Source organism: Thermobia domestica, chromosome 3, assembly GCF_964235325.1.
Source record: "Thermobia domestica chromosome 3, izTheDome1.hap1.1, whole genome shotgun sequence".
Lineage (NCBI taxonomy): Eukaryota > Metazoa > Arthropoda > Insecta > Zygentoma > Lepismatidae > Thermobia > Thermobia domestica.
This window is the reverse complement of record NC_137456.1, coordinates 52,885,101-52,906,357: the sequence shown is the minus strand read 5'-3', so window position 1 is coordinate 52,906,357 and position 21,257 is coordinate 52,885,101. Positions and strand designations below refer to the sequence as shown.

The following is a 21,257-nucleotide window of genomic DNA, read 5'->3' as shown; positions in this document are numbered from 1 at the left end:
ACAATGACTATGAGTCATACACTATTTACCTCAATGTCTTTTGTAGGCAAAATAGTAATTTTTGAAAAGTGTCGTTCGTTGGTTTGTTTACTAATAAATTACTATCTCAATTCTTTACTTGACCCCTCTAAGCAACGTTTCTTTTTCTTCGTAGCTCTTGAAACGCTCTCCTATATCCATGAAAGTTCAACAGGAACTGTACCGTACGTAATCACTCCTCTGACATGCGTATCGGAGGTACCAACTGCTGATCGTGGATTTAATTTGCAGTGTGTCAACCTACCCCTGTGTCAACCAGCCCCAGTCTCCCCTATAGTATTATTATGTGTTTTGTTATGCAGAGAAATAATGGGGTTCCAAAGAATTGGTATGTTGAATTGTGTATCTTCGTATAATTTAAAAGCACAGCTTGGATTTAGTGAAATAAGTATGATTCGTATAAAAGGCAGTGAATTATTTGTGCGACTGGCATTATACACGTCAATTGGAAAAGATTTGTATAAAATATATGGTATACTATGTTTTCTTATCAATGTATACTTTTACGTTCCAAATATTGATAACAGTGCAAAAGTAGTTACTAAAACATAACATGCAATGTAGTACATTTCCATGCTTTTATTATATATATATATCTAAGATCTTAAAACAACATGAACGAAACCCATTAGTAACAAAGGGTGAGCCAAGTATATAATGGAACAATAACAGAGTGTCATAAACACAGAACAAAAACAAGTCTTCAGCTTTTGCGTAGTCCGCATTGGAGTGGTGGTGTACTAGTGTTGTGTGCCTTGAGAACGTGAGCAATCAGTTACCATTGAGACATAATGAAGCTTAATTTTTTTATCAGTATACAAATATTTATATAGTTAATTAATATGATATTTTTTTTTTGTATTTTACACCCAATACTTAGACCAGGAGAGATTAGAAGTACAAAATGAGAACTGAACCGAGATCAGAGATCAAAAGGGCATCAATGGTTCAATATAAGATGAATAAATCTGAAGTAATAACAACTTCTAATGGGACTTAAAACTGTCCAGTAGAAGACAGGTATGTGTATTTGATTGTAATTTGTTTTTTATTACAGCATGGTCATTATATTGCTTCTGAATATTAAGTTGGTGAGACTGAAATTTTATATATATATATATATATATATATATATATATATATATATATATATATATATATATATATATATTCTGTATATAGTGTGACACTTTCGAAGTTCGTGATAAACAAAGAATTAGTGTATGTGGTTGGTTAAACTACTTTCGGTATGCAGCCTCACGGTATTATTATTACTCTACGCGAATAAAAATTTCATAAGAAACAAATTCAAGAGTCGGCGATGCAAAGCAGACCTTAACTGCATGTTGCAACGATTGGTCACCAGGGAGGTTTTTCCTTGCTTAGAAATGATAAAATATTGATGGAAGTGGCAGTAGATGAGAGATATATCGGGATAAAATACAATGTGAATATATGGTTTATGCCAGTCATGTTAAGCTATGTTCTAGTTCAGAATACTTAGACATTGGCTATTGACTTTCGTTGAGTATTCTCGGTGAACTTCATATAGTTCAGCATCATAATGGCTCGTTGTTATTGATCTCTAGGGATGCGCAAGGGCGCCCATGTTGTGGTTCCCAAATATAAGCGAGGTTTCAAATATAGTTTCAAATTTTGCTATAACTAATGTAAAAATTCTATTGGGCTTTCGATATTCCCAAGTGCAATTTCTTCTTAGGGGGGCGAGTGCCTCACCTTGCCCCCCTGATGTGCGCCTTTGGGGATGCGCACGAGTCTAGACACAGTTTATAAAATTCGACACGAGTCGAGATGAAGGTATATCTCGACTCGAATTTTCGAGTCGAGACACGACTTCGAGTCGAGACTGCTCGTAAAACTCTCGACTCGACTCGAATATCTTGAAAATCTTTCTACAATTATTAATGTTATTTTGAAGAAAGTATTCTCTCAGAAACACTAGGCAAGAGAATTTCGGAAACTGTCTTGTCGGGTGTTCGAGGAGTGCTACGGTGAGTGTTTTCAAGAAGTGGCGAAACCAAGGGGAAACTACGTCCAAACGTCAAGGGGTTTGCCGCCCCCACCTCATTACAGACGTCACAGTGTTACAAATGGTTTCTTAAATTCGAGAAAAAATCCACGTTTTTCAGAACATCCGTTTCTTTTCTGTGCACCGAGTAATACATTCTTAAAAGTGAGATTTCGATTTTCTCAAATCATTTTGAGAAATAATTACTCATATGCGACGAATTATGTCTCATTTCTCAAATGCTTTCTCAAATTTGAGGAAAAAAAACTTATTTTTTTCTTAAAATTCACAAAGTAACATTTCAGGAAATGAGACATATAATCCCAATTTTGAGAAACACATTTCTCAGAAAAAAAATGAGAAATGTCTTTCGCAAAAGAGAGAAAGCATGCACAGAAACGGGGTTCTCAAATACGAGGAGAAGGGAAAGGGCATAAACAAAATACAAATATGCAAAGAAAAAAAGTCAAACTATTAGTACATAATGAATTTATATTAAATAAACATCTAAAGTTATATTGTCTTAAATACAGCACATTTAAACCTTCATTTCAACGCAAGAAATTTCCACGAAGACCACGAAAACTTGTATTTTAAGCGTGTTACTTAATCCTGCTGCACCAGACAGTTGAACATTTTCCTTTTTATCTTTTGTGCACTTTCTCGAGACTTTTCTTTTTCATCGACGTGAATTTACTCAAGATTATCCCATTTCCTCCAACATTATACCAATTTCTTGTTAATTCACATTCATGAATTATCCGTCTGCTTCAGTCTAACATCAATTTCTAATGGGAGTGTAACGGCCTTCGATTATGCTACAAACCTTAGTGAGTTGTTATGATGATAATGAGCGAAAATGGTGTAATGAAGAAAGGGAGGTAATCCCGAGAAAACACACATACGGTGTTAACTCACACATGAGTTGGAATCAGACCATTGACCCCATGCATCGGAGGCGGTTCTACCAGAGTCAGTGTGCGTGTTTTTTTTCCAGGATTCGCCAGTTTCCTCTTACAAGGGAAGTACGCCAAAATTTATTTCGGAGGGTGTCAATACGAGAACAAATTGTATTAACATTTTTAGAATTGCCCCTAAAAGTAGATAAAATGTACATAAAAGTTGCGATTTCGAGGAAAGTCCCGAGATCTAGGACTAACCCCCTACATTGCACCTTCTTCATTACGGCAGGGATATGCGATAGTTACTGCCTCTCATAAATATACTGAAACTCCACTGCTAAAGATACAATTCAGATTGGAAAGAAGGACACAAAACCGTACTCATGCAAAAACTTCCAAGAAATGTACGCACACATTTTCATTACACCATTATTATCCATCTCTATCACTGTCTCTTTTAGCCTTGGAGCACAATCTTTTGACGTTAAATTAAAAAAGAATGAAATGAAATCTTTGAGTTTTACGTCCCACAGTTGTGTCTGGAGGCTAAAGCCAGACTTCGATGATGAGAAATTAATGAAATGGCGGAATGGAGAAAGTGGGAAGAAACAGAAGAACGCCGAGAAAACCCACGTACGCTGTGTTTATACACCACAAAGCCCACTTGACCCGAACTGTTATCAAAGCAAGAGCCTCACGCACCGGAGGTGAATGCTCTACCACTGAGCTACTGCTGCTCCTAACTTAAATTAAGAACAAATGCGTACAGTGTTTTTGTTAGTGAAATACAGAAAAAATGAGTTTTTCATTAAAACGATTATTGGAGGCGAAAAAAGGAGGTGCCAATCTATGCTACGTGATGAGTTCAAAGTACATCTACTTTACAATTCTATAATAATAAATCACATTTTAACTCTGTTTCTAACTACTCAGATGACTTATGTGTTCTTTGTTTCCGTACATAAGTTATTTTGCGCCTTATAACGAATGCCAAAGGGTATAAAACATTGACATGCCTCCTCCATTCTATTGTAATATAGAAAACAACGTGCCCTACGGGTCTCTAACCGGCTTTCACTTGTTATTGCTGCAGTCGTTATTATGTGCATTGAGTATTGAGTTTTGGTACACTCATGTCCGAACTTTTTGTCGCATGTCTATAAATATGTTATTATAGGAATATAATTTTATATAGAATTCGTCCGGTATTTCTTACAATGTTAGTATGGGTATAATCGCCAAAGACATGCATATGGCATATTTCATGTCAAAAGAGCAGTAAATAAAATGTAATGCGCATAATTATATATATATATATTAATTAAGTACATTCATTGCTAAATTATATATATTATTTAAGTACATTCATTAAGGTTAACAAAATAAACATACGGCTGCATACATCCAATTATTGTCTCCTTTCAAAAAAAAAAGACAGAAGGTAGTCCTCATTATATTACGGCCACACACGAGAGAAAAATAGGCAACAAGCTTGTAAGTTTCGTGGTTTCTTTCATGAAATTTTAGACTGTAGCGTCTTTACCACCCTTGAGAGGAATTTTAACATAGTCAATTCATTGACTGATACGAAACAGACCATTTATTTATTTTAAGATTGTTACTTGTAGCTTGTCACCAAGGCACTTGCAAGAAAATGACCATAGATATAACAGACGAACTGCGGTTTTAAACCGTGGGTGAACAATTTCCCAAAACTAGCTAACATGCACACAGTTCAGACTAACTGGGGACAATACTAACAGAAACAGAGATGTCCAAAACGTTGTCACATTTATAAGAGCAATAAGTACGCGAAATTTTAATGTATAAATAAAGCTTCGCTACTAATAGCATATAATGGAATAGATAAAATTGCCGCGAGAGGGATAATACTATTTAGTAATGAGGCGAGCGAGAATAATGAGCTATATAATGAATTATTAGAATTAGACGCGTAGAGGTTTGGCAACAGTTAAACACATGTTAAAAAGAAGCTGCTCCAACGCTGTGAATCTGACACTTCGCTTCGGAAAAGAAGAGAAAACAACACAAAATCGGCTACGCGAATGGTCTAAAATGGCTTGCCATGACGCTAGAAAAATATTTTAATTATTCGACACATAAGCAAAAAACACACACCGCATGGTAACAGAAAAGTAACACGGCTAAGTTTTGTGGTCATTTTAAGAAATTTTCTCAAGACTCTTCGGCGTCTCTCGATATTTATTAAGACAAATAACATGTACCACGAGGAGACATAGTCCCCAAGAGCGGTCAGTCTGCAGCCGCAAGAGAGAGAGGAAAAGAAAAGAAAAGGTCTTCAAAAAGCAACCCAAGAAAAAAAACATCACGGAACAACTTACCTAGAGAAGAGGGGTAAAAAATACACAGGAAGAAAAAAGTGGGGGAATTTTCTTAACTAAGATTACTGTAATGTGTAACAATGATCGAAGTTAAGTATATTTTATACGCAAATCTAAACAAATAAATGGAGCACTATTTCTTTAAAAGGATTTCCCCATGTCTGTCTGTCTGTCTGTCTCTCTCTATCTATCTATCTCTATGTATATCTATATATTACGCATAATCATGTAAGTGTTAACAGTATCAATTTAGTGCTAGGTAAAAGATCATTCCTAAACTAGTTAAAAGCTGTACATAATCGGTAAAAATATTTAAATAAAATATTATTATTATTATTATTATTATTATTATTATTATTATTATTATTATTATTATTATTATTATTACTGGTAACTAGTATTTTGCATAAAAATTGTTAAAAAGGAGGATCATTTTAGTTGTGTATAACATATTCAAGTAGATATAGACATTTTATAGGAATACCTTAATTATAATTAGTCTTATTTAACCAACAAATATAATTATTAACACTATCAGTGATAGAAATATTGTTTTATTCAACATTATTAATACCACCACTATTAAATCAAGATAAAATTGTCATAGAAATATAAATATTCGTATTCCAATAAGTAACATTTGAGAAAATCTAATTAAATTGTCACAAAAGAATATAATATTTAATAAATCGGGTTTAATAAATAATAATAAAATCTATATTTGAAAATAAGATAATTTCGTAAGGCATTCACATTTGTCACTGGAGGATCATTCAAAATTAGTAGCGCGGCAACTTCAGCGGGGTGTCTCTGGCAAAAGAGGGTGACTTTGAAAAAAAAAGGGGAGGTCTTTCTTAAGAAACAGGAAAAAAAACAATAAAAAGAAGGGTGGTCAAGAAAAAGGAAAGAAACCAATAAGACAGAAAATGAAACTTACTGAAACAAAATGAAAAGAACAATTATTGGTTAGATTAGACAAGGGGTGTGTCAAAATGTAAAAAAAAAAAAGAAATGGTCAGAGAGTGTAAGAACAAATAGGAAAGGAAAAACAAAAATGAATAAGTAATTAGTGTGAAATGATAAAGGAAGAGGACAAAAAAGTTTTTTGGTTAGGTTGAGAGAGTCAAGTTGTCGAGATCATCGAATCGCGAAGTCCAGCTGTCAATTCAGGGGTGACAACCCGCCGAATAAGACATCTTTGTGCCTGAGCGTTGAAAGACAGTTTTAGTGGCGGAACTAGCGGTAGAAATGCGGGAGGCCGCAAGAGTACGCTATTTTCGGGCTGTGACAAAAGAACAGTATTGCAATTCTTTCTTATACCAGAAAACCTTATAACAAGTATAATATTTTAATCAACGTTTTATAAAAGTGCAACATCGCCCGTAGTAATAAAACGCAGTAAATGAAGTAAGCATTTGGAACTCTGAGGACTTTCCAGGAGTGTGAACCGTCTGAAAACTTTCCGGGGAACGAAACAACAAAGCAACACGGAAACCTTCCACGGAAAAACAGCGGAGCTACCTTGCTAGAAAAAAAGGAAGATGTTCAATGGACAGTAATCAAAAAGGAGGCAAAGTGGCAAACATTTCATTAACTAAATTTTGAGTGTAGTGCGCAATAAAGCTAAAATTCCAAATGACATACCCTCGAATTAAGGTCATTTATAATTTAAATAAAATTAAATTTCCTCCCTCTTGTTTTCCAAAATAAATGTAATTATTGGTGTTAAAAAAGGCCAACTTATATTTTGTGTTAGTCAAAGTATAAAATAATTTCAACCAACCTGTAAATTTAATAAAAGTTAAACACAACTCTGCAATTAATATAAAGTTGTTATTCTACAAATAACATTTATCATTCAACACCGTGATAACTGTATTTATATTTGTAACTTTTATTTAATCTCTCATTTGAAGTATTAAAGTAACTAAATAAACAATGGAGTTTTCATTAACCAAAATTTATTTTAAGCAAATAAAAAGTTGAAAAAGTTATAATACAGGTAACTTTAAATAAAAAGCTAGCAGCAAACAAAGGCTCAACAAAAGCAGTAGGCCACGAAACCCTAAAATAAAAGTAAGTAATATTTTGTCTTTAAAATTCATCCAGTTTTTATTACACATTGCGCTTCCAGCGTGCGGCACCTTTTATTACAAAGAACAATACAACGAAATAAAACTTTCTTGTCCATTTAGCAACATTTTGTTTTACTCATACTAATTTTCGTATTTATAATTCTTTTCCTATGAAATTTATCACAAATATGCATTTCCCAAATATACACCTAGTATCTATATTAAAAGTACCCTGCAAGATCATTATCAAATTATATTCTTACAAGAAGACAGTTATATATATATGCAACAATCATTTTGGACATGAGTGTACATAAAGGAGCCAAACTGACTACTATAGCCTATATATTTACCTTGCATGAAGAAGGGGAGGCATCAACATTCTACACCCTAACGAATGTATTACATTAACTTTTAGTCTATAGTAGTATGTTTACAATTCAACCAAACTAACGTTCGTAAGCTATATCTGCTGCTCCTTGCCGCTGTCACATGATATGTAATCACACGCCACCTCAACCGCATCACCATACTGCGTACTCATATAAATTTGCACTCAGTTACAACTGGAATCCCTTATCTCGTTTTCTGTGTAGTAAACAAGCCCTAGCAATATTACTCCTTGACAAAACATAGTAATATTATTCCGGTAAGATTGTTACCGTTAGTTTTTAATCATCTATGATATTGCAAATCACACACTATTCCATTCTCATTTTCAAAAAATTAGAAAATCTCATAAATGAGAACCTAAAAATTTGCCTTCAGCTCAAAAATGAAAACAGGTTTGAAAATAAAGGAACATTTTTTCCCAAATATGAGTAAAAATTACTTATTTTGCTTTGAGCATGCATTATCCTCATTAATGAGCACGGAAATTTTTAAGGGTGCTGACGTGCGTAGACTGGTTAAAACAGAACAGGCAGCGAACTGTGATGGAACTAACATCAGACTTTAATGCTGGGCAAAGTACAATTGTGTCTGAACTAGTGTTGTGAAATTTTCGGAAATATTGAACCTGTTGGTAAAAAAACCGTTGAAAATATTCTAAAATATAAGTTCAGAAATATCAATATTGCAAATATTAAAAAAAAACACTGGAAATAAAACTATTCCAATTATTATCTATATATTTAAATACTAGGTTTAAATGTTTGTCCCCACAGAAAAGTTTATATGTTTGTCTCAAATCCTTTAGACAATAAGATCTCAGAACCCACGAAAGTGCTAGAAATGTGCCGTTTTCACTGGTCGATTTCAAATTTTGTGTAAATTAGCCAATTTTAATTGAATATTAAGAAAAACATGGCCATTAATTCTTTATTACATTTTCAGGGGTACACTAGAAGTACTGAAATTGAAAAAAAAAATGTAAGGCATCATATCCTATGAGTTATATATTCCAACATCATATAGTTGTATATAGGGATTATATATCGCTCAGGCGTTTGTTTCATGTTCAAATGATAATGAAAAACGAATGATAACCATTTGTCCAGTCTAAGAATCTGCATTATTTGGAGTGTTTTTCCCATTGAACATCGTATAGCACTTACATAAATAATTGTGTCTGTAATTTATTTACTTATTACATACTGCATGCAAAAAGAAAGAAAACACTGGTAATATATGAATTAGAAATTCCATCTAGAAGTGGTCTCAAATCTTGTAAACGGTACGAGATATTGAAGAAAACAATAAAAAAATCCCCTTTATGACACCCATTGCCGATTTTTATGAAGACGTCCTTCACTTGTATGTGTAAAGGTACATGTACAGATTTGAGGAATGACAAGGAGATTCATACTTATATGTTAATGATGTACTGTGTGCTGAGAACGCAGGTTCAGCTAGTTGAAAATTAATTGTCTGCACCCATTTCTGTTATGTCTTTTATTCGTGGATGTTATTAATTACAGAACTTCTACAGTTACGTACAAACTTACCATCATGAGGTGTTTCTGTTTCAACAAATAGGTCTCTTGAATGAAACTGAGTTCTTAATATCCTCTTTGATCTGGTGAAGTTTTGTTAATTTTAACCAAATTACTTCTTAAGAGAAAGAGCAGTAGGCAAATTCCAATAAAAATCATGCACTAAAACATATACTTACTATCATTAAATATTCTAATATAGAGGCTTATATAAACTTTTTGTACAAAATTGTGTATGTAAACAAATACATGTTTTCTAGTGCGACGGATTATCTATTACATATCAAAATGAAAGTAACCATGTTTGTAACTTAATAACTCTTGAATCATTAGACCGACCTCAATAAAATTTTCAACATAGATGAGGTTCGGGATGGTTTTATCATTTCACTTTGAAGGTGCAACTTGAGGGAAAGGGAGACGAAAAATGACAGATAATACTGTCGAATCCATAATTTTTGGGGTCGCTGAAATGAACAATGAAACTTCGGATGCCGTTTAAAATCAAAATTCAGCAACACAACTTCGAGGAAGGAGGAGATACTATATATAAAAATTATTGAAAATCACCAATATTAATGTCGAATCAATAGTTTTTGTGGTCGCTGAGATGAACAGTGGCACTTCCGGCGGTTTAAATCCAAATTCATCTCCTACTTCGGAGAAGGGGGAGTATATATATATATATATATATATATATATATATATATATATATTCTGGTGGTACGGCGTACTAACACCTGTTTAATGAAAACGGAATACCTTTAAAAATGGGTTGATAAGAAAAATACCAAATAGTAAATGTATAGGTTTATAGAAAATCAGAGTTTTTTGTTTTTGTTTTCCTTTTTCTTTCTAGAGAGAAAACTGTGAATCTTTGTTTCTTCTTGAAGTCAGTTAATAGTATTCAGGGACTAGAAATATAGACGACTCAAAAAATATATACACTTTTGTCACAACTTTTTTTATATTGCGCAGTTGTCTTCTGTCCTCTCATATTTTATTGTTATACTGTTATGGTAATGCTGTGAAAGTGTGATCTTTATTCCTCCATTTTTCCCTTCTGTTGCAGATATATCATGGCTTCTCCATTACAAGTTTGCATCAAAGAGAAATAATGAGCAGTGATCCGATTCCTCTGGTCGGAGAGTGTCAAAGGGCAACACATTCATCGCCGACTATCATCTCAATATGGGATAAATCACTATCACGCAAAACTGAGTTTTTGTGGCTCGAGAAGTTAAAAGTAGTCGAAAATGTGTAACGCATGAAGAGGGAGCACGACGGCCATCAACCTCCACTACAGATGAAAACTTTCAGCAAGGTCGAGAGATGGTTCTGGCGAATAGGCGAATCACTATCGATGAGGTAGCATCTGCTTTGAACATCAGTCATGGCTCTGCTCATGAAATCATCCACAACGAGCTCTATTTTCATAAAGTCTGTGCACGGTGGGTACGAAGAAATCTTACTGCAGAACACAAGCTCACTCGTGTTAGGGTCTGTCAACGCTTACTCACTCGCTTCAACAACAATTGTGATGCATTTTTAAGGAGAATTTTCACAGGCAACGGTACATGGGTTCATTACTATGAGCCAGAAGCAAAGCGCCAGAGTATGCAGTGGAAACACCCTGGAACTCCGTCGAAGAAAAAAAAATCAAGACTGAGCCATCCGCAGGAAAGGTTACGTTAACTGTGCTTTGGGACTCACAGGGGCTCATAATGGCAGAGTTCATTTAAAAGGGAAAAACAATGAACAGTGCGAGTTATAGAGAAATGTTACAAAAGAACTTGATGCCGGCAATTCGCAAGAAACGCCGAGGTTTGTTGTCGAAGAAATTTTTGATGTTGCATGACAATGCACGGCCACACACGGCTCATCACACTATTGAAACCATCAAAGTGCTAAAATGTGAGTTATTAGAACACTGTCCTTACATTTCAGACTTAGGCACATCTGACTTTCACTTGTTTGGGCCACTCAAGGATGCTTTGCGTGGTCGCCCATTTGCCTTAGATTTAGACGTGCAAAAAGCGGTACAAAAGTGGCTTCATGACCAACCGAAAACCTTTTATTTGGAAGGAATACGTAAGCTCGTTGACCGTCGGGCCAATGCATCGATAAGGAGGGAGATTACCTAGAACAATGATGTGCATAACGTAACCCTAGCTTCATGTAAATAAATTGTAGAATGAAAAGTGTAGATATTTTTTGACCCGCCCTCATATATATGGGGCTTTCTGTCTTTCGCTCGCTGGTACATCCTCATGCTTCCCTTTTTCATTCCTTTTTCACATTGTAATATAAACCATAAAGATCTACTAGATTTTTGTTTCTAAAAAGACTGACGGCTAACAACAAAATAATAATAATAAAAAAAAAATGTCTGTCGCTAAAGTTCAATCGATAGTTTTCGTGGTCGCTGAGATGAGAACAGTGACACTTTCGGCCGATTAAATCAAAATTCAGCCCCATTAGTGCTCTAAGGATGGATGGTGACATGTAATGATAATTGAAAATTACAGATATTAATGTCGAATTCATAGTTTTGGGGCTCCATAAGTACATTGATGAGAGTTTTGGTGCCCTTTGGGTCCAAATTGAAACGTATTCTACCCGTGCCAAGAACGGGTATTCTGCTTGTCTGTAATAATAACGAACGGATGTTTCACATATTCAACCCTTTAATATATTTCTCGCTGCTCCAATTTACCCACTTGTGCGGTATATGTGTGTATATGTAAATAAGATCATATCTCGTTTTGAGTTATTCGAAAAATATACAAAGAATAAGGATTTATTATACCAGAAACCAGAAAACTAAAAGTAGAATTAAAACCTGTTGCTTTAAGTATTTTTTTCCGTTAGCGAAATACAAGGTGTATATATGCTGCAAACATGTTACAGCAAGTAAAATTACAAGCATCAGACGAAGGAATATGTTTTTAAATTATACTTTGCGGTTTTCGGTAATATTTCTGAACAAATGAGTTTTTTTTTTTTATTAATAGGTTAAAAATTTTCATAAATTTTACCGATCTCGATAAAATGTTCAACATAGATGAGGTTCGGGATAGTTTTTATTATTTCACTTTGAAGGTGCAACTTGAGTTAAGGGGAGAAGGGAAAATGACAGATATTACTGTCGAATCCATAATTTTCGTGGTCGCTCAAATGAACAATGACACTTCCGATGCCGTTTAAATCCAAATTGAGCCCCACAACTTAGAGGAGGGAGAAGATATATAAAAAGTTATTGAAAATGACAGATACTAGTGTCGAATCCATAATTTTCGGGGTCGCTCAAATGAACAGTGACACTTCTGATGCCGTTTAAATACAAATTCATCCCCATTAGTACTCTAAGGGGGGAGGTGACATGTAAAGATAATTAAAAATTACAGATATTAATGTCGAATTCATAGTTTTGGGGTTCCATAAGTACATTGGTGAGAGTTTTGGTGCCCTTTGGGTCCAAATTGAAACGTATTCTACCCGTGCCAAGAACGGGTATTCTGCTTGTCTGTAATAATAACGAACGAAAGTTTCACATATTCAAACCTTTAATATATTTCTTGCTGCTCAAATTTGCTCACTTTTGCGGTATATGTGTGTATGTATAAATAAGATCATATACCTTTTTGAGTTATTCGAAAAATATTCAAAGAATAAATAGTCAGAAAACTAAAAAGTAGAATTAAGCATTTTTTGCTGTTAGCCTAATACATTGTATATATATGCTGTAGACATGTTACAGCAAGTAAGATTACTAGCATCAGGCCAAGAAATTGCTTTTAAATTACGATTTTTGCTAATATTTCCAAACAAATGTTTTTGTTTTTTTAATGGATTCAAAGTTTCCGGAAATTTTACATAGCAAAAGGAAGATATCTCTATAAAATATATGTTTGATTTAACATATCAACTAAAATGATTCTGGTCCCGTTACACTTCCCTGCATTCAAGGAGGATATTCATAGGATTGCTCAAGATAATTTTAATGCCTCTATACTAATTAAGTTAACTAGGATTATACGTATTTTAATTTCTTTTGTAGCCATAACTCTATTTTATCACGATGCTAACTTTAAAGTGTTTGGATGAGTTGTGCAAAAATTTCCCTATTGTAATACATAAAACATAAGTACTCAATTTTCTTAACTCTAAACTAGTAAATATAAAATAGTTTTCATTTTGAAAGCATAATATAACAACACATATTCGAAAATTTCAATTTTTCCCAAATTTTCCAAGTTCCGGAAAAAACCGTAAAAATCTGTTTCTTTTTTACTACAAAATTCTGGTTTTCAGACTAGGCCTTCACAACATTAGTCTGAACATACAGTGCACCAAACACTTCTAACGATGGGCTGCGCAGCCGACGACCCACTCATGTGCGAATGTTAACATCACTACATCGGCAACTACAACTGAAATGAACACGTCAACAAAAGTATTTATAGTGAAATCTCAATTATAATCTTCTCTCTCTTTACATATATATATATATATATATATATATATATATATATATATATATATATCAAAGTGATAAGGGCTACAGTATGGTGAAAAGTAAAGTGTGATTTTAATAAAACAAATAATTATACATAATCAATGATAAGTGTTGTATGTTATTTTTCTTTTTAATAGTATTCTAATAAATAAGTATAGTGTCATTTAACTCAGTGTGTTCTTCTTGTGTGTGTGAGCGATGGTTTTGTGGGCTATGGTCTGGATGACCGTCTGATCGTCTGTGAGGTCTTCGAGACGAGACATCCGAACCTCTTGGCGCCTAATTCTCATCTCATCATTGAGACCGACGAGCAATTTGGGAACAATTTTGAAATCCCTTCTTGGAAAGGTCCTTCAACTCCCTACCCAGGTAAGTCCAGGTCTCAGGAGAATACTCATTGGCAGGACCTCGGAGGACAACGGAGGATAGATTACGACCAGGCGATTATAAATAAATGGTACCCGAACAGTGACCCGATGGCAGCCCGAACTGAGACCCAAGAATCGACTACACCGCCGTCGGGTGCGGCATTTAAATTAACTTTTTAATTCCACATTTCGGTTACAGCCCGGTGATAAGTTTAAAATGGTCGCATTTCGCGTTTCGGTTTATGAGATAGAATTGTCATAAAACAGTAGCCGGAACTTAAGATCTGGATCGCATTGTGGAAGAGCGAAATAGCTCAAGCGGGCGGCCTCATCCACGGCTTTATGGAAGCAGTACGTATTGCAGGTAACCAATTTAGTTACAATTTTATGGTATTAGCACCTACATATATCTATATTTTGGTTATCCTAATGATGTGACCATCTTCAACACGGAATCTTCTTCCTGACATCTGCAACTGGGAAGTGACGAGCATTTGCAAATTATATTATTGACATATACTTATGTCCATACCTCGAGAAGTAATAGGCCGATATTGTTTTTTCTTCAGCAAATTAAAAGTCTTAAACTAAAATTTATGACCTGTGACACGTTTTTGTAAACCTGATAGATTCGTTGTAATTTGCCAAAAAAAAAAAATTAAATTTCGGTAAATATATAAAATTCCTCTTACATTTTTAATTATCACTTGTATGGAAAAAGTTACTTAACATGATTTTTAGCTTTAAACTAAAACTCTCATTTGAAAACCACATAAAAATTGCTTAAGTGGTTCTCAAGATAAAGCATGTTAAGTAGTTTGAAGTGTCGACAATATTGGCGACGTCATCACACACATTGTAAGGGGGAAAATGACATCATGATAATTATTCATTAGGAACAAGAGAATAATAGAATGTCGAAAATGGCATGTTTTTATCATCAACTTGCGTGTAAACTTAAAACTGCGCCCCTACTAATTGACTTATGTCCATACTTAAAGAACTAATAGGTCAATTTTGATTTTCGTTACAGATAGTTAAACTAAAGTCTCAAGTTACACTAAAATTTACGTCCCGTACCATGTTTTCGTAAATCTGATAGTTTCTTTGTAATTAAAAGACAACACAAATTTTGAATTCGGAAAATATATAAAGTCCCTCGTACATTTTTAGTTATCGCTTTTATGAAAAATAAGTTGCTGAACAAAATTTTTAGCTTGAAATTTAGTTTTTCATTTGAAGCAAACAGAACAAACATCGTTTGAACGGTTCTCATCATCATCGTCGTCCTTCTAGTGGGTTTAACCGTTTCCGTGTGGAGATAGAAAGGATGTCTAGCAGTGTCTGCTACTTTTCCCTGTGTAAAATGAAATGTTTGTATCATATATAAGATCGTGTTTTATAAGATTGTGTGTGTGTGTGTGTGTTTGAGCCTTTCTGGATTTAAACTCGTGGTGTATACGTGTAGCACTGGTCTTGGAGTGAGGGCGTGTGGCGTTTCAATAATAATGTGAGAAAAAGATGGATGCTGTGTGTTTGTAGTTTATATTGCTTATTTATCTGATTTTGATGTGTGTCTTTGACCTATTTAAGGTTGGAGATTTTGATTGTTAAATTCGTTTTTGCGTTCAGCATAAACGTGTTGTGTTGTTTGGTGTTATTTATTTGTGCTTTTTTGGATGTTTTGAGTGAGAATTTTTAATGCGATTTCTTTTTCTTTCCTTTTTCTAGTTATGTGTTAGGTTTCTTGTTTTTGCTATTTTCCTATTTTGGTGTTTTATGAGGTTGTGTTCTTCAATGTGTTGTGATGTTGTTGTTGTGATTGTGATGTTGTTGTGTTCTTGTATTTGTTCCCTTGTTTCGTAGTTCATCCTGAATATATGTTTTTGAATTGTACTCTTCGCGTACGAGATGTAGAGTCGTTTTATTTCTTCGTTCATTGGAGTGATTGCTGTGGTGTTGTGGAGAGTTTTCTTTTCTGATGTAAAACGGTTCTCAAGGTAATACGTATTAAGTAGTTTGAAGTGGCGGTCATATTGATGACATCACCACATGCGTTCTAAGAGCTCGTAAGAGTGACACCATGGTAATTGTTCGTCAGGAACGTGGGAATAATCGAATGTCCCAAATGGTATATTTGTATCATCAAATTTCATACGAGAGCGATTTTTCTTGCAACTGGGCCCCTACTAATAATAGATTATAATCTTCCTGAATCATAAAAGTTTTCCATTGCAGCGATTTAATATCGGCTACAATCAAAACGGCCTAAATTTCGCATACTGATTTGAATAACAACCCAAATCCTTTGATTTAGGATATTATTCTATTCAGCTAAGTTTATTTTGTATTAGAAATAAGATTTAGAGTTGGAATTAGTATCTCATATTACGCAAGTGAATATACCTTTTAACGTAGGCACAGACGGAAAAAAAGGTGATAATACGAAAATAATAAAGTTGTGATGCGTTTCAATTCAGGTTCTGAATTGTTACAATTTTTGCTAATAGACAACGTGTTTTTGTCATGCATGTTCTTATAATACGCAACGTTACTGAAAAATATAAATTTAGTTCTATGTTTTGTTAAATGGGATAGTAACCATTGAACGAAAACGTTGTAACTTCTAGAAAGTACGAAGAAATATGTATAATAATTGGTAATGTGAGTAGAAAATTTTACTACAACTTCTATTTAACATTTTCGATCATAAGCTCGAAACTCTTATCCAAATATCACTCGGAATGTATTTCTAGTGTAACTGGATAAAGCAAAAATGTATCTGGGGTGGCACTGACTTGTTTCTGGGAAAACTTCCACGGGTGATGGCCGGTTGTACGAGATACTTATTTTTACTTACTCTTATTATCTTGACATCTAACAACTTGACATCTTGACATCTCTTATCATCTTGATATTTTGAAGATTGTGTACTTGGAATATTGTCACTTTGTTAGTTTGTTGTACGTCGATAACGAACGCAGATGAATGTTTTGTGTTAAGTTGATTATAGTTTTCTATGCAGTGATACACGAAAAAATGTCTACGACTGAAGAACAAATAACGAATATTGTAGCAATTTCAAACAATTATCACAATCATAAACAAGTTTGTACGTTTTCTATGTTTCTGCTATTAAAATTTTCTTGGTCTACATGAAAGGTCTATGTCAAAGGTCGAACAATATCAATAAATGGTGTATTATTCTCAAAATAGAATGATTAAAGATTATGTGTGAGGTACATTGCATGTCGACCTTCTTATATTATTTGATACTCATTTTGAAAATTCACTGAATTTACAGGAATCTTCAATTTACATAGCGTAAATGCTTAAGAGGAGTCTTACTCATATTAAAATTAATATTATATTGGACACTATAAATGTTTAGTTTATGGGACCTTGTTTTCCTTTCTATTTACAGAATGTGGCTGTCCATGAAAATAATACGACTGACTCTTATTTTTTTGTATATTTTCCTTACATTTTCGGGATCTGAAGAATTATTTACTTTACCTGAAAACTATGACAAATTTGAAATGCCGGTCAAATATTACGGTAAGTGAGATTAGAAGAGATATTAGCTTTCCAGAAATAGCTATAATTATTCTTGTATGTTACGCAAATGAAAATTAATTCGAATATATATTTCTATGTGATAATATACAATATTGAAAGATGATACATAAAACACTTATATCGCGATTCACTGATAGTATATTCAGTATAATTTGAAAGCGGGTCACGCTAAGACTTGTATCACGATAGTTCGTAGGAAGTTTGAATTACTTGAACACGAAGAGATAATTATTGAATGAAAGGTGTGCTAACTGCAACGGTATCTTTACAAAATTGTTGGAAAGTGTTCAATATGGCATTAATATGTATTTATCCGAGACTTTTGTGTGACTGTCTGATAATAAATAAATAAATTAATTTCGACCTTGCCTCATAATCTAATACGCGAGGACTGTTCAGGAATTATTATGCCTGATATTTAAGGAGTTGAGCAAAAATATTGAGATTGCAATGTTGTTGTATTCTAAAATTTTAGAAGTATGTGCCGAAGTAGAGTAAGATGTAATAGATATTGGTTGTGTTCTCCATGTTTTGCAAGTAGCAAGTGTGTCTGGATTATGCGTATGGTAAAAAAGTGAAGTTTCGCCGTGATGAAATACTTACAGATGAAAAGTCTCGCAGGGAATGAGATTTACGTTGGTATGCTTATGCTTAATTTATTGGAAGATAGTGCCTCTTCCTTTCATGTGACAAAAACTGCTCACGTAAATTCTGATTTGGCAGGTGCTAAAAGAAAGCATTAATGTTGTGCATGACCTTGTAATGGATAAATAAAGAAAAATGTGCAAAATAAGTAAGATCACAGATATATGCACCGATTCATTAGAAATAACTTGGATGGAAAATTAGGTTAAAAAAAATTAACTGCCAAATGGATCTAAAAATATTAATTGTAGTTCATATGTAGAAAGACTGTGTCCATCACACACCGTGATACTGAGGACTTCGTTGTCAGATACGCAGTCGTTCTTAAGACATGCGTACAACATTTGGAGTCTAAAGGTTTCAACAAAGCAGGAGTGGCGGAACCAAGAATTTCAGCCATCCAGCGAATTCAAAACCAGAACCGTACTCCGTACTCGCAGAGGCTAAGTTTTTGTATCTTCCCCTTTGATGCGTAGGGTACCTGTTCGATCCCTCTGGATATGCGGCATGTGAATTTTGTTCTGGACAAATACAATATATGTATGAATTTTCTCAGGGTTTCCCTTTTTCCTGTCACTTTCTTCGCTGCACGATATTTCTCACACGCAATCTTCATTAGCCTGCACGGCACAAACGTGTGACCTAAAACTGAAGAAAATAATTTTATTCACTGCACTCAGAACCCAATTATCCGCTCGTAAATTATGCCCACTTTGTCTAGTTGTGTCAAGGTGTTCTTTTTCTTCATTATCTTGAACATAGTTCAACGTCACGGTACACTATTATACACAGTCAGTTTCAAGTTACGGGCAGTCATTAAGGAAAAAGGAGAGCTATGCTACAAGTGCAAGTACCCTTGCATCAGGATAATGCTTCCGTTCACAGAAGTCACTATACTATTGAAATTGAAATTCCATGGTTTCAACTAATTGGACATCTTTCTTAGTCCCCAGTTATCGCTTTCAGTTAGTTCCTTCTCTGCCGTAAGTAAAAGCAAAATTTTGAATAATATTTTAGGTAAGAAGTTTGGAAATGGAGCAGCCGTGAGATGTGCTGTGGAACAATCGCCTTGCTGTTGAACCAGCACTTTCTCTATAATATGCATCCTTTCCCTCTGTTTTAGGGACTAGCGAATGTGCCTTTGATGCTCATGGTCCCGGTTTTGATTCTCAGTGATAGCACAAAAAATAATTTCACCATCATTCTTTTTCATCATATATCTAACTTTCTCAGTCTAAACTGCATAGCTGTGGGTCGTTAAACTAAAACAATCGTTTAATAATTTCTGTAATGTTTAAGTAAACATCCTTTAACATCGGCCAGCGAACGACATTTATATAATGGGTTATACTTCAAAAATACATTTACTTTTATATCATCAAAATAATTTATGAACACCCATTGAAGTACTATTTGAAAATTTAAAGCTTTATGTTAGATTTTCACCAGTGTTAATCAGGTATTATAGTGGAGTATGTCAAACGATGTAATCCTGTCGATGTTTATATCGTTCGTATTTCAGTCTTTTTTTAAAAGAAAAATATTAGTTTATATATTACATGGATGTCTGAAGACAATTTTTCCTTCATGTACTCATGATCAATATTATACATGACAAAAGCCTTTTTAAATTGTTATTTCAGGCAGAGAAAACCAATGGACAGTTGGGCTGGATTTACGGAAGTTTCGAATATCAAGTGTTGATAACATAGAAATGGTAAGAAAATATATTTTTAAACAAAATTCTCAATATTTAGATCGTTATTGCGATTTTGATTCTTCAATTGATTAGAAAATCATTGACAAGCACGCTATACACTGGCCAGCCAATACATTACGATCACCTCCTACTTCTTGAACTCTGTACTTGGGCTGATCTAAGAGGCAACAGGCCAAGAAGAACTTGTTGCCGGACGGTAAGATGGATCTTACTTGATCAGCCAATGTGATGCTTATGCATTAAATGAAGAAAGTCGTCACATATGACAGTTTGATTTTGTCTAAATTGTAATGGCAAGATAAACATATCTGAAATAGAACACGATAATTCCCACTGCATCAACGATTATGACTGAAATGATCCCGTGGCCATTGTCGTTGGATTTCCTATTCATGTTCCAAGATTTGAGGCCCAATTAATCACGATTCTGCTTGATCACACTAATGGCCCTGACGCCATATTATTGAAACTTGCATAGTAGGACCGGAATATGCCAGTGTAGACTCCATTATGATTTGGAAGATCTTCATATCGGCATTCATGAGTTCAGCAGTGCATGTGGAGAGCATCATGATGGCTCCTGCCTACGGCAAGTCAGTCTTGAAAATGTGTACATATTTATGTGGTATTTTTCCACCTGACACTAGCATATTTTAACGTAAGAACGATATTTGACTCATGGTCAACGTTATGATTTAGTGATTCAAGAAACAGAGTGGTGAATGGTAATTGCTCCAAAAGACTCACTTAATTCAATCTCAATTGTATATCTTTGAGTTGATATTGAACGTCAGATTGAAGCTCATCAAATCTCTCTGCGGAATTTACCAAATTAAGTGACTTACAGTAATAATGTGCTGGGCCATACATGTATGCTACTATCAAGATCTTATATATTACATTCGAAACCGTATTGCCTCTGTCCTGTAAATCAGAGACGGATATAACAGATATTAGGAAGATGATAATAATATTTGGCTAGTCAGTGTATGTACTCTATGAAACTTACAGCAGTTGGACTATATTATTTCAAGTATAAAAATAACTGTAAATAGTAACTAAGTGCTTAAGAAACCGATAATTA

General features: G+C 34.2%; 1 protein-coding gene across 1 annotated transcript in view; it reads left to right on the top strand.

Moving 5' to 3' along the window:
• Window positions 1–777: 777 nt before the first annotated feature.
• LOC145681789 (glycine receptor subunit alphaZ1-like) overlaps window positions 778–21,257 on the top strand; it is a 45,017-nt gene continuing 24,537 nt past the window's right edge. The window contains exons 1-3 of the mRNA XM_081753398.1: window positions 778–1,059; window positions 17,654–17,787; window positions 20,097–20,170. Coding sequence (XP_081609524.1) covers window positions 17,655–17,787; window positions 20,097–20,170 — 207 coding nt within the window. The 5' untranslated portion in view covers window positions 778–1,059; window position 17,654. The remainder of the gene's footprint in view (window positions 1,060–17,653; window positions 17,788–20,096; window positions 20,171–21,257) is intronic.